Source organism: Mustelus asterias, chromosome 23 (genome assembly GCF_964213995.1).
Source record: "Mustelus asterias chromosome 23, sMusAst1.hap1.1, whole genome shotgun sequence".
NCBI lineage: Eukaryota > Metazoa > Chordata > Chondrichthyes > Carcharhiniformes > Triakidae > Mustelus > Mustelus asterias.
The window spans coordinates 62,972,920-62,988,238 of record NC_135823.1 but is presented as its reverse complement, the minus strand read 5'-3'; the positions used below and the strand labels follow the sequence as shown (position 1 = coordinate 62,988,238).

Below are 15,319 nucleotides of genomic sequence, written 5' to 3'. Positions count from 1 at the left end.
CCGCTATAACATCCACCTTGGCATTCTTTTCACGACCACGGTTTTCATATGAGTTTCTGGATCACCAAAACATAAATTGTACTCCCGATCTTTCCTCACGTTCTTTTTTTTTTGAAACCTCATTGTCCCATCCTCGCTGCGGTCAGCGTTTGCCGGTGGCCCACTCAGCAACATCCACTCTATTTGTCTAGCCAATTTTCGAAGGCGGGAAAGAAGCCGAACCTGATTTGGTCCAGTACAATAAATGCCAGGTTTAGCAAATGACGAGCTCTTAATAGTTGGTTTGCAATGTCTGTGCTGGTCAGGAGTATCGCAGTAGAAGGGAGACCTGCAATTTTCATGTTTATCGGCGGACCGATTTCTATCTCGATTCTAGTCTCCTGGATTTTAGCCAACTGATAACACTGGGCTAAACTGTCCTTTGTGTCTGAAGTTGAGAAACCCCCAAGAATGGAAGCAGTGTTGTTACGTAGAGAAAAAAATACGTCAAGCAAGTTGTTTTTCTTATTCTTTGTTTAGTAAATGGGACTCTGCATACTCTTACACCTCACACAGTCACACACACGGACGCTGTAATTCACATAGCCTCCATAAGGATGTGTTGTTGACTGATTCCTCAAACACAGAGCCCAGGAACCTCTGAGTATTGCAGTCTCAACAGAGACAGACTGAAGGGTTTAGGCAGAAGCGCCTGTGTATGGCACCGTAAAATACAAGAGTTCAGCTAGTGTGGTGGCTGGTTTTACTGCTATTTCAAAGTCAATTATCCCAGATAGCTGTGTCGAACTCGTCGCTTCTAATGGGAATCCATTGCACGTTCACATTTCTACAATGAAAGCTAATGGGTTTGCGGCACATTATAGGAGAATGTTACATGGATCCGTTAACAGGCGAGTCGATCACAGAAATATTCGTTGGCGTTGTTCCGGTGGGCTTCAGTACAAATGGGTTATCTTGCAGCCTCATTATTGAGCATACGCGCTGCAGCTATGTGGAAGAATGATGCTGTAAGTATGTTTGCTGTATTGTCTTGTGTGCGATCACCCGTCTCTAATCTCTTGTTGCAGTTGTTATACTTTGCTCTTTATAGCAATTACTCCGAACCATAAGATACGTTCATATGATTTCATTTTACACACTGCAGGATTTTGCTTGCACAGTCTAACATCTACTGGGTGTAAGTGACGCTATGTTGAAACGGAGGTCCATTTGTTCTGTGTATAAATCTGCTTTTCTCATTCCTCTGAACGTATGCATTGCTAAATGCAAACATTTGATCTGAACCCAGATAATAGGGAATTTGCATTAGTGGATTGACCAGACTGAAGCAAAAGTGCAAAAAAAGAGAGAGATTGCAGCAAGTTTATTTTATTTTTTAATCGGGCTTACTACACATTTTATGCCCACTGTAGACCAACTTTGCATACTTTCACACTTCGCTAGTTCCTGACACAAGAGCCGCTGCTGAATGCAAAGGAGATAAGCTGGAGCTTAAAGTGGCGTTCCATGGAGATGCAGAGACCCACAAAATAACCCTTGGTGCTGAGAGCCAAGACATGCAAACCCCTCCAACATGCCAGCAACGAAATGCATTTCGTGATATTGAAGGTATGTCACATATAGACGTCTCCCGCATCATGCTTAAAGCTGCCTCTAACAATTGCAACTGCAGAGGACGCTGCAGCTCTGTAATATCAATCCATACTAATACACTTCATGTGAAAGAATTTGGCTTTCGAATGAACTTCATCCCGATTTATTTCATGTCGCTTATCGGTTCACTTAACTCATCAGTTTTAATGTCTATCCTCTTTTCTGCGTGTCTGTCGATAAACCTTCCAATCACTTTTGCTACTTAAATAGCTCACACGTATGCTCATTATTAAAACATCTCTGCTGTGTAAAAATGTCTTCTACGTGCGTTAAGATTGGATTTCAAATGTTTGAATGAGATTGATAATTTGATTCATGCCAGCATTTTTTGTTTTAAATCAACATGGAAGAGACCACAACCTCAAATGATTCAACCGTTTAATCATTAAAACCTGAACGCCCACACGGCAGAATGCTGTATTTCGTGACTTCAAACTGTTACTAAAATAGCTCCTCATATGCCGCCCAGTAAGTTGATATTCCGTTACTAGCGCTGCAAATAAAGCTGGCACTCGGAGCCCACTGCCTCCCCCCCACCCCCCCCCTCACAATCCCACTCCCTGGCACGTTAAGTAAAACGTCCTTTCCTTAAAATTGCTACAGGACAGTGTGATGCTTCTTAAAACAAGAGCAGCTTTTATATCCCCTTCTATATATTAAATTGGATTTGGAATGAAAAGAGACAAGTTAGCAAACCTTGCAGTGAAATGCATCAAAAAAAGCCCCTGTGAAAAGCAATCATGACTAATAGTGAGAGAGGATACGATGTTTTGTGCAAACTGGAAGCAAGCATCCCCTCCTCACCCCACCCGCCTCCCAACCCCCCGGCTGAACGATTTAGCAACACGAGCCCCAAAATATTTGTGACCCGACGTTAGGGAAATATATTCTTATAAACCTGTCCTGAATACTCAGTAGTATGTAAATTAGGTCAGATGCCTTTTTTGGGTCTTCATGACGAGTAGGGAAAAAAAAGCCTCTCGGAATATGCGGAGACTGCGGTTTCCTTTGTCCTTATTTGGTGACTAGGTGAACTTTTCCATGTTGATGCCTTGTGTGGATGTTTTAAAAATCTCAAAGAAGGGATAGGGGAAGAAGGAAAAAACTGTGTGTGTGTGTTTTTGGTGCAATCTGCAGATGTTGGTAATCTTCACCTTTGCAGGGGATGGAGCTTCCGAAAATGGGACGCCTCGGCTTTCTTGCGGTGGTGGTACTAGATCTCCTCATCTTCCACTTGGATCTAATCAGAGCTCAGCAGGGTTACCCGACCCTGAACATCGCCATCATTCTGGGCAGGAGCCCCGACAGCACGGGCTTTAGGGATGTGTGGATCAAGGAAGATGCCCCCGATTTTCCCATTGATGTCAACGTGGTGACCGTGGCGGTGAACCACACCGACCCGAAGAGTATCATAACCCACGTGTGTGACCTGATGTCAGGCACCAAGATCCACGGCGTGGTGTTTGGAGATGACACGGACCAGGAGGCTATCGCTCAGATTTTGGATTTTATTTCCTCCCAGACATTTATTCCTATCTTGGGAATTCACGGCGGCTCTTCCATGATCATGGCAGATAAAGTAAGTGCAGGAGAACTGTTTCTGCTCAGATTCTTTTTTTTTAAACAGGAGTAATGTTCATTTCCTTGCCAATTGAAAAAAGTTCCTTCAAGGGAGAGAAATGAATGAATATTGATTTCCAGATGAGGACGGGTAAGGTAATTGCAATATCTGTGTCAAATAGCACAAAGCCATAGAACCATCTTCGCCTCTTCCAGCTTAAACTAGAGATTTTGTGTTCAATTTTCTATTGTATCTGGGATCCATTTCCTTTCTGTCGCGAGTGGTATTGTATGCGGGAATAACACATTTTAAACTCAGTTAAATGCAGGTAACAATGTTGGTTCTGTGCAGTCAGCAATACGATCCCAACTGCACTCATTTTGTTAAATTTGGCTGCAATCGATCTGAATAATCTTTGGGCAGCACTGGTTTCTCCATGCCTTCTGATACTAAAAAGTGCCAACCATTTATTGGTGTGCCACTTCAGACAAACGAGCCAGAAGGGTGTCGTGAGTTTAGCTGTGGTCCTGCGTGTGAGGGGGCGCAGTGGAGTTACATTTCACTGAATTCATTCATGCACTCAAGTGAGTCAGCCCCAAATTTGCAAACCAATCAACTTTAAGCCACTAAGGTTGCCAAACGTTATTTTGAGAAAGCAATTCATATAAAATATGCAAGGCAAGAATCAAAGATTAGCAGCAACGCTGTTTTTTTGGAAATGGACTGTTGAGAGCAAAGTAATCTCATTTGGACAAGTCAATTACCATCTGCCTAATAGTTCCAGATAAAGGCACTGTTGGCTAAACTCCCAAATCAAAGAAGAATTTACACTAGAAATGTAATATTCCAACACAGAGTAGGTAATCCAAATGCTACCTCACCTTTAGTTCCATAAGGAAAACTGCGGTAACAAAAATTCATTTTGACTTTTGTCAGTTTATGCTTTGGAGAGTTTAATTTCAGCTCAGCTTTGTTAAACTTTTACTTCTAATAGTCGTGGGTACTTGGTGATTTATTTAATACTGTGGAATAATAGCAACAGAAATTCATTCCAAAACTTCTGGCATTGATATTAAACGTGAGTGAGCAATGTACTAAATTAATCTCAGACTTGAAGTGCTATTGTTAAAGCATAAGAACATGAGGATGCATGTAACTGAAAAATACAATTTCAATCCATCTGGTTGGCCCCAGATTCAGTCTATCCCAGAGTGCATGGTTCATTAAATATACCCCGCAATTAATTTACACACCAAATACCTGTTCATATGAACACAGTTCCAATATTCATTATGGATATTATCTGATCCTGAGGTCAAATGATCACATTTTATTCACTCTGTTATCTCAAACTTGCAACATACACTTCAGTAAATTCAAGATAATGTTAATCATATTTAGAAGAATACATGAGGAGGGCTGTGAAGGACTGTTGCTATGACGTTGATGCAGAATAATGAATCACATAGCAGCAGGAATAGGCCATCCAGCCCCTCGAGCCTATTCCCACCATTCAGTTAGATCATGGTTGATCTGTATCTTAATTCTATTTACTCACCATGATTCCATATCTCTTAATACCTTGCCTAACACGATAGCGGAAGGTGTAATGAATTAATTACTTTACATTTCCAATCTGGAATCGTCAGAATTGAGACTGTGCTATACATTAAGACGTCTTTTGATGACAAACATAAGGATAATGTCGAGCTAGACACTACAACATTATATTTTAAAAGATTGGATGAAAGCAAAGGACTAAATTCAATTCATTATTTATTTTTAGCATGATTGTAAGAACATAAGAATTGGGAGCTGGAGTAGGCCCACATTACCATTCAAACCTGCAGTGCCACTCGATAAGACCATGGCTGATTTACCTCAGCTTCACCTTCATGCACTACCCTCATTCCGCTAATTCCCTTAGTACCCAAAAATCTATCAATAGTCATGGCTGAGCATGCTGAGCTCTCTGAAGTAGAGAATTCCAAAGATCCACAACCCTCTAAGTGAAGAAATTTCTCCTAATCTCAGTCCTAATTGGTTGAATTCTCACTCCAAGGCTCGGTTTTGGACTCTCCAGCTGTATTCACCCTAACAAGTTCCTGAAGAATTTCATTTGCTTCAATTAGATCTCTCATCCTCCCAAATTTTAGGGAATTTAGACCCAGTTTACTTACTTTCTTCTTCCAGGACAAATCTCTCAGCCTGGAATCAATTTAGCAAACATTCGTTGCACTCCCTCTGAGGCAAATATATCCTTCCTTGGGTAAGGAGACCAAAACTGTATGGGGTGCTCCAGATATGGTCTCACCAAGGTCCTACATAATTGTAGTAAGACTTCTTTCCTTTTGGCTAAGATACAATTTGCCTTCCTAATTGCCTGTTGTATGTTAACCTATGTGATTTGTGTACAAAACAATGCAGGTCCCTTTGAATATTAACATTTCCCATTTCTGTCCATTTAAAAGTTACTTTGCTTTTCCATTTTTCCTCTCAAAGCGAATGACATCACATTTCCCCATGTTATAGTCTATTTCCTTAAAAGTTTTGTGTCGGGTGTTTGTCTGTAGGCTGAAGATTGAACTACTGGCATCAATTTCACATGTAAAACTGAATTAAGTACACTACCTCTACAATATCTTCATTAAAAAGATACAAGGAAATAGGAAATTATTAAACCAAAAAGGTATTAGATGTCAAAAGAAGGCTCTGGAATCAAAATCCAGTTCACAGCAGTAAAAAAATGGCTAGAGTGCAAATTAGTACTAAAGGATTAAAGTGATGGAGTATTCAAATGATGGGATAAAGATATTTATAGATAATTATTTTCCAGAAGTATACGGCAGGGAGAAAAATAATTCAGTATTCATTTATTATAGTACAATGATTATTTCATAAGCTATTGGGTCAGTCAAGTGAACTGAAAGCTAACAAATCCCTGAATCAGATGGCACACACCCTGGGTTACTGAAGATTAGAAAGGAAATATCTAAGGCACTGTCTATAGTGGTGAAAGATTCTTTGGATACTTGAGAGGTTCTGCAAAATAGAACGCAAGGAGACGAAATATTGATGTTTTAAAAGGGTATAAATTTGACCTGAAAACTGGAGACCAATTAGACCAACATCTGGGGAAATTAAAGGGGGAAATACTGTGAACCACATTAATTTGGAGACACACTTAGCTAACATGTCTTGATGGAAAACAATCACCAAGGATAAAGAATGGGAAGAAACTGCTTGACAATCTGATTTATTTCAAGGAATTACGAATAAAGAAGATAGTGGAACCAGCCTTTACATAGATTATTCCAAAACACTTTGACGAGACCCCATATTAATGAATATTAGTCAGTTGAAAATTCAATGAGATCCTAACGTTGAATGTGCAACTAGATACAAAACTGGATCAAAAAAGTAGTAAACAGAGTACACAATAGGGATAATGTCAAACTTGGGGTGAGGCAGTGCTGAATGGAGTACCCTGAGGTCTGTGCTTGAACTTTTGTTGTTTCCTTTCTATAAAAATGAAGTGATTGGGAATCAAAAGCCAATCGTATGCTTGTTCAACTAACAGCAGACTTCAGAATTGAGAGTGCAGAAAATGCAGTTAATATTTGAAAAAAAGAGTACACTTTATTATGAAATGGGCAGAGAAATGTTAAAGCTTTGCATTTTGGGATAGGAAATGAGAAACATTGATATAAAATCACTGGGATTAGAAACGGTACAAAATAATTGGGTGAACTTGTCACTTTTAATGCTGAGACAATGTGGATAAATAGTGAAACAAAACAAACAATACCTTTGGCTACATAGCCAGATCATTGAAGATCAGCAGATATTATGTTGAGGCATCTACTACACTAGTCATATCCACTTGAAGTTCTCTGTACAGCTTTGGCATGTGCACTGGTCAATCTGCAAGGAAGTGGAATAAGAATGATCTAGAGTATAAAAGAATGATGAATAGTTAGGAATTTTTAAACTCTTAGGCCCAGATTTTTGCCATGGTGGAAGGACTCTCCAAACTTTGGTAGGATTAAGGGAGGGGCTTGTATCACACATGTGGCCATTTAAATCATCAGCTGCCGCTACTGAAGTGGAATTTTGGTGGGCTAAGACTGTGAACCTCAAAGTGTGTAGAATGGAGCAGGACAGAACTTTGTGGATTTATTTGGATAGCCGGTGCACCCCTTTGGGAAGGTAAGGTACTTCTTTGCATCTGGTCCTGAGAAACATTCGGTGGAGGTCAGGTGCCCTTTGGGGTAGATCAAGTAACCTTTTGGGGGAAGTCAGGTGCCCTTTGATAGAGATCAGGTGCCCTTTGGATTTATTAAAATTAAACATAAATTGTGTAAAAAGTGCTTACTGGAACTGCCAAAAGATCTGTCAAAACTGTCACAAACCTATCGAAGGGACCTGTGAAAACTGCAGAAGCACCCATCAAAGGGACTTGTCAAAGGGAGCTGTTAAGGAATTTAAAGGTCCTGCCCTTTAAATCTTTGGAAAAAAATGTCTGAAATGTTAAATAAAAGTTTGCTTGCTATTTCATCCTGTCTATTGAGAACAGTCTGAGGGTTTACATTACCGGATTAATGCTGCATGGCTGATTTCATAACTATCTATTATCACAGTGGGGTGCTTGCCATTTCACAGTTTGATTGACAGCTGTAAGTTGTCATAGACTCCTTGATGTGGAACTATGAGTTCCAATGCTTGGTGTTATAAGGCTTTATTTAGTTGAAGGAATGTAAGTGTAGTGAATGGGCTTTTATGAATGTGAATGTTTATCTTCAATTTAGTGAAGTCTGCAAACGATACTTAGAACTTTATTTAATTGAACATTATTTTATCTCATATCTGGATGGGTCCTGAGGGCTGCTAATAGTGGATACTCGGTGAGTTGACGTGGTAGGTGTAAGTCAAGGGATAGTGGGCATGGGTTGTAATGAATTGGCACTAAGTTGACATCGGAACTATAAAGGGCCATTGAGATGCGTGGAGGGCAAAGATTTGCAGGGGTATGCGGGATAGAGGGGTTGGGTGCAATATAGGTTGGCATAGAGGTTAATGAGGGTTATGGGGGTGGGGGGGATGTGCAGTTACATGGATGCGGCATGGGAAGTTGTGTTGGGTGGTGAGGGCTGCAGTTTTAAACTGAACACGGTGCCAGAACTTTGAGACAGGCCTTCTGCCCAGCCTACCTCTGCACCTGGCACCTTCCTCAGTTTTTCCCAGGTAGGTTTGCGAAGTTTGGAATTCTCCTGTGTCTCCACACCCAACCCAGGAGCAAAGATTTGCGTCTAAAGTGTAGACTAGACTGAATAAGCTTTGCACAGATTTTCCTGAGTAATTCATCCTTCTTTCATTGAACTATTTCTCAGCAATTGTTCAATTTTCTTCAGTTCAGTTCTCACTTCATTCAAATTTACTTTATGCAATTTGTTATTACTGTTCTCACCCTCACTGATATTGATTGTTGGTAACCTTAAAGTTGAATAAATTATGGTAATTATATTCCAAAGGTCCAAGTACTTTTGTATTTTGAATATTTTTTTAAACTGGCAGGATCAGGTATAGTGTGAATTCCCTATAAGAGGTACAAGACATGTGGTGACAAGCAGTTTTAAAACATATTTTCTAGTGATACAAAATAAGTAACACTAATAAATGTGCTACAAATCTGTTTTTTATATATACATCAGTGGGTTGTTTCCAGAGGCCGAGATCAATAATTTAGTGAATGTGAGTTCAAATCACATCTTAGTAATGGTTTTCAGTCTTGTGGATTTTGTGACTTATAGAAGACATGGAACAGCATATTTACAGGGCAGAAACAAGCCATTTGGCCTAAAAGCTTTGTGCTGGTGCTTATTCTTTGACCAGTGTCTTTCTACTCTTCTTCATCTAACCCCATCAATATATCCTTCAATTCCATTCCCTGTCCTGGGTTTATCTAGTTTCCCCATAAATGCAACTATGCTACTCACCTCAAACACACCTTGTGGTAGCAAGTTACACATTTTAACAACTTTCTACTTTTAACATTTCTCCTGAGTTCCTTATTGGATTTTTAGAGACTGCCTTATAGTTATAGCCCCGCGTTCTGGTCCTGCCTGAAAGTAGAAATACTCTCTTGATGACAAGCTTATCAAGCCCATTCATAATCTTAACAATTTCCATTAAGTCAGTCCTCAGTCTTCTATTTCCTTGAGAAAAAAAGAGTCAATTCTTCCCGATAAATATATCCTGTTGTACCTGTTAATCTCAGATACTTTCAACCAGTTTACTTACTCCAAGGTTTTACCCCGGTGCCCTTATTTGCAAGGTGGACAAAGGACAAACACAAGTAAAGGTTCAACAAGTTTATTAATAATAACACTATTAACCCTTAAATTACCCACATAAAACAAGAGGATACCCCAGATTCAAGTATACTGCCCGTAAAGATGGCTTGGTTAAACTGCAGGCCCGATTCTCTGATCTGTCGTCACGAAGGTGAGTCTCGATGGCAGCTTCTTCCTTCTCTGGTCAGTCTTCCGAATGGTCACAACTGCCTCCCTCGTCGAGTCTTCGCTGCAGTGTGCCTCTGAGTGTGTCCCTTTATCCCCAGCCTGTTTGCCTTTCCAAAAACTTCTCTGGCTTCCGGCCAATTAGGTCCCAGGAGGGGGTTCCAATACCCAGTGGGCTTCTTGATGTCTGCCTGACAGGACACCAGGGTCCGCCCCCCAGGTGTCCATCTCCATGTTGTTGAACTTGTTATCAGATAAGGTATCTACAGGAACTCTTGGTGACAGAAAGTCTGGCCCGATCTGGGCTTCTAACAATAGACCGATGCATTTCAATGAGGTGCCATGATCTCCTGCTAAGTCTCAAGTAGAGTGTAACGACCTTTGATGGGTGGTTGATGGGTCAGGCCCAGACACATTTATGTATTGTACAATTGGCCTGCCTGAGGTTTGACTGTATTTGATTTCAATATGCCCAATTCTTTAATTTAGGATATCCAATTTTATCAGCCTTAAAACTAGGCCCTGTTTATATCACCACACCTCTGAGTATCATCCTTGTGAATCTTATTTTGCACTTTTCTGAACATTTGGATAGAAAACTGCTCTATCAACCACTTCAAACGTTAGTGTTCATGAAATTGACAATTCACCCAGAGGCCTGAAATAATAATCCAGTGTTTGGTGGTTCAAGTCTCCTCACGGTAGTTTGAATTTGGAGTTCAATTTTCCACGATGACTAAACAATCTAAAGCTATCTTTCCTTCTTATTTCCTTGCATGTTAAATTCTCTGCCAACTTCCGGTGTGTGCTTGGTTTTCACAGTATATTTATTTTCTCCTATCTATGCCCTCAGTCCAAATCATTTTGAATGTTTCTACCAATCAAGTCGAGGCACTTAATTGAGGTTTGCTTTTACTTATGTTTTAGGTGTTCTATTCTCTTTGATTACGATACCTAACTTGATTTGCATCTTATCTTATTTTCTGTAATTACAGTAGTACCCTTACATACCTAACTATATAGATACTTACGTCTGTCCATATGATTAGTTAGTTTAATTGTTCTAATTTAGAGGCAGCTGGTCTCTCAAGTGCTTACCTGCAAGACATTCTCTGTTATTTGTAAAACCAGGATCACGTAATCTGTTGCAATAGCAAGTCCTCTATTTCCTTCTATATCCCCAACCTTAATCTTCAGAAGATTAATCGTGGGTCTATTTGCTTTCTTCTCACTGCAAAAGGAACTATTCACAAATCTTAGCAATTCAATTCTTTTTAATCTCCCTTTTTCTTGCTACAACTTTCATTTGTGTTTGAGATTCTCTACTCCTGTGCATTGACAGCCTTAAACTTATTTGTTACTCTTATTCTTCTACCCCTAATATTTTTCTGACACTTCCTAACTGTAGGCCAACTCTTATCCTTCCAAAGAAAGGTTAAGATTCTCATAAAGTTAGCTTGCAGTTTCAATTGGTGGTTAGGTAGGCAAATTTGTAAGGCTCTAGTCAGACCACATTTGGAGTATTGTGAGCAATTTTGGACTCCATAATCTAAGGAAGGATGTGCTGGCCCTGGAGAGGGTCCAGAGGAGGTTCACAAGAATGATCCCTAGAATGAAAAATTGATGTATGAGGAGCGTTAGAGAACTCTGGGTCTGTACTCAATGCAGTTTAGAAGGATCAGTGGGCATCTCATTGAAACTTACAGAATACTGAAAGGCCTGGATTGTGTAGACATGGGAAAGATGTTTCTATTAGTCGGCGAGACTAGGATCCGATGGCACAGCCTCAGAATAAAGGGACAACCCTTTAAAACCGAGATAAGGAGGAATTTCTTCAGCCAGAGGGAAGTGAATCTATGGAATTCATTGTCACAGAAGGCTGTGGAGGCCTGGTCATTGAGTACATTTAAGACAGAGATAGATAGGTTCTTGATGGTATCGGGATCTCAGGTTATGGGAAGAAGGTGGGAGAATGGGGTTGAGAAGCTTAATCAGCCATGATTGAATGGTGGAGCAGACTTGATGGGCCAAATGGTCAAATTAATTCTGCTTTTATATCTTATGGTCGAAAGAGACAAAATTCAGACACAATCTGAAGGAGACAAAATTAATTGATGTAAACATGCAGATAAAGCTCGGCACAACATCGTGGGCCGAAGGGCCTGTTCTGTGCTGTACTGTTCTAATTAGAGTAGAAGGCAAATAGATATACAGTTAAATGCAACTTTTGATATTAATTTGCCTTTATTATACTGGATTAAAAGATATATGTGAGACAAAAACAAGACTCAAAGCCAAAACCAGGTCATTTCTGTGAATGCATCCATTAAACCCTTGAAGTATATGAAATGATTCTCATCTCAGTCCATTACATCCATTCTGTCATACAGTTTGAATGTGTTGTATTTAGGTGCCTGAGGGGCAAATACATTATGGATAATCCTTGTGTGTGACTGCGTCACATTTTAGATATGTTTAACAAGAAAACATGCAAATGTATGACTCTTCCAGATGCTGATACTTTTTCAAGTACATGGTGAGCCAAATAAATCATTGATCGCCAAACCCATCACTTAATCATTTTTTTAATACAGGTATTTTGGTTGCAACAACAGTGGTTTCCCCTTGATTTTTACCACTTGCCCCATGGAAATAAAAACTGCTTTAGGATCCTTTGCTGCCCTATCAGTGAAATAAAATGATAAAATCTCTACAAACTCTGTTAGGAATCATGTTGAAAGGAATTGAAAAGCAGTCGTTTTTCAAGCAATTCTTCTTGACCAGGCTGAATCTGGCAAATTAATTCCTCTAATGTGACATTATAATGAAATATTTCCTGCTGTCATAATTCTGCTTGCACATCTCACAATAACCAAATGTGACTTGTAATGCTGATTTCCTGAAGATCTGAAAAATAGTGTATGATTCAGCTATTAGATAACAACATGAATTAGAGTCACACAGTCAATACAGGACAAAAGGAGGCCATTTGATACATTGAGTCCATGATAGCTCTCTGCAGAACAATCCAGTCAGTCCCATTCTCCTGCTCTAACCCTGTAGCCCTGTAAGTTTATTTCCCTTGTGTGAACATTCATTTTTCTTTTGAAATCATCAAATGGAAATTTCCACTTCTGCCACCCTAATAGGGAGCAAGTTCCAGGAAAACTGTTGGCATCGCAAATGCAGTACACGTGCCCATGCTTGTATGCGCATATAATGTTGAGTGTTCAAGATGCAGTGTTGAACACCCAAGTATTCATACAGAGTAAATGACCCCGCAATCTTCAACTTCCACCAAATAGTGCAAGGGGTGTATAACTCTTGACTGTCCGACCACAGTTTTCTGTGATGGACTGGTATTAAAAGAATGAGAAAAGCTCCAGTGGAAACTGCGTTGTAAAGAGGATTCAAATGTTACTGATGGTCCAGTGATGGCCACTTACTCTTTTAAGGTACAATAGCTATTCTTCTGTGTCCTAGGGACATTGTAGGAGTTATTCTGCAGTGTAGTAGCCTCAGTGTGGAATGACAACCAAAGAGGTGCATGTCATGGATTTGTGAGTAATTTTTCTGAATAATACTTTTTGAAAGTCCCTTTTCCTGCCGTGAATATAATTTCACGGGCTCCTACCTTATAATAATGTTAAAGAAATACTATGCATTTTTATATAGCGCATTCATCTCAGCCTTCAGGTAAAGTTCCTTGCTTAAACATTTCCATCTCTTCCTCTCACTTCTTTCTCCTTGTTTAAGTTATTCTTTAAAACCTACATTTTGGTCTTCAGCCTGAATATCTCTTTACGTAGCTTAATGTTTTTACATGATCATGCTCCTTGAAATGCCTTCGAACGTTCTGCCACGTTAAAGGCGCTATATAAATGCAAGATGGTGTTATCATATAGAGACGTCCTTGCTCTTTATGAAATAGTGCCAAAGGACTTCCAAAGGACTTACAATGTCTACCTAAGCCAACTGAAAAGTTTACTGTTTATCAAAAGGATGTTATCTCTAACAATGAAACACTCCCTCATTACAGCACTGGTGCGTGAGTTGAGATATGGTGCTCAGGCCCAGATAAGGAACTGAGGCTTTAACATGAATTTCTTGGCTCAAAAGGTGAGCAGCTGCAGAAATACTGCCTTCCCTTTGAACTGTTAAAGCTAATTTCTGCACAATTGCGATTATTGATCAATGTTTAGATTAACAGTAAGTGTGTTATGTTTCATTTTATATGGAATGTATATTTTTCAGAGAATTCAGAGCACATCAGCCTTCCCAGGATCATGTTAATGAAAATCCATTCAGTAACAGAAAAAATGATATCTTAAAATAGTAAATATGAGTGAATATATTAGGCTGATATTTTCAAGAAGTTAAGTGGTTCTGCCACCAGCACCCTGGAGGCTAGCAAGAAGGCCAGGCAGCATTTTACTGGAAGCCACAGGGGTCACTGGATGCTTGCCATCCAATTGAGGTGGCAACTGCTGAGGCTGAAGGATGAGAGAGAGGGTGCCTCAACATGGACCAAATGTACTTTTTTCCTGTAACTTGCTGGGGCTAGGCAGGCAGGTCTTGTATGATTGGGATGAGGGTGGGGATAGCAGGGTGGTGTACTCTCCATTGGCAGCACGTAACCGCGGAGACTATTGCTTCTACCAGGGGTTTGGGGGGAGACTTTCTCTAACTAGTAGGCTAGATAATGGAAAACCAGTAGATATGGTTTACTTGGATTTTCAAAAGGCACTTAACAGGTGCCACACATGATATGGGATCGATAAATTATTGGTTAATAGAAAATAAGCAGAGAGTAAGTATAAATGGGGCATTTTCAAGTTGGCAGGCAGTGACTAGTGGAATTTGTTTCCTTTATTCCTTCATGGGATGTGGACATTTCTGACAAAGCCAACATTTGTTGTTCAGTACAAAACTAAGTTAGAATGGGAGCTGTGAGGAGGATATAAAGAGGCTGCAAAAAGATAGACACGTTAAGTCAGTGGGAAACAAACTGACAGATGAAGTATAATGTGGTGAAGTGTGAGGATACTGTATATCACAGTGTATAAGTCAAGCCGTCATATATGATGATTCCCTTTCTTTTCAGTTATGAAATACAATACTCACATTTGGAGTCAATCTCAATTTTTCACCTTGGAAATGCATGTTTTACTTACATTACACTTCAAGTCAGTGCACGTGATGAAGCAGACAATGTGGGCTGTATTATACAGAAAGTACATGGGAGCTTAAGCCAAACCTATGCATAGCAGGCTGCATAAAGCATGGTGAGTGATGAAAAGAAATGGGTTCTCCAGCAAAAAGAATGATGTATGAAGATGCTTTCAAGCTAAAAATGGTAACATTTGTTAACTCGTCAAATAATTGTGCTGCAGCAAGAGCGTTTGGTGTTAGTGGAAAACTGGTGTGAGAATGGAGGAAGAAGGAATCCGCTTTGAAGAAGATACCCAAGACCAAATGTTGCCATGAAACCAGACACCGGCCTGATCTTGAGAAGCATGTATCAGAGTGGATCCTCAAAAAATCACTGGAATGGTTACATCGTCACCAGAAATGCAATGTGTGTATA

General features: G+C 39.8%; 1 protein-coding gene across 1 annotated transcript in view; it reads left to right on the top strand.

Moving 5' to 3' along the window:
• The first annotated feature begins 679 nt into the window (after positions 1-679).
• grin2aa (glutamate receptor, ionotropic, N-methyl D-aspartate 2A, a) overlaps positions 680-15,319 on the top strand; it is a 327,307-nt gene continuing 312,667 nt past the window's right edge. Inside the window, exons 1-3 of the mRNA XM_078239844.1 lie at positions 680-1,007; positions 1,413-1,608; positions 2,816-3,232. Of these exons, the coding sequence (XP_078095970.1) occupies positions 1,588-1,608; positions 2,816-3,232 (438 nt within the window). The 5' untranslated portion in view covers positions 680-1,007; positions 1,413-1,587. The remainder of the gene's footprint in view (positions 1,008-1,412; positions 1,609-2,815; positions 3,233-15,319) is intronic.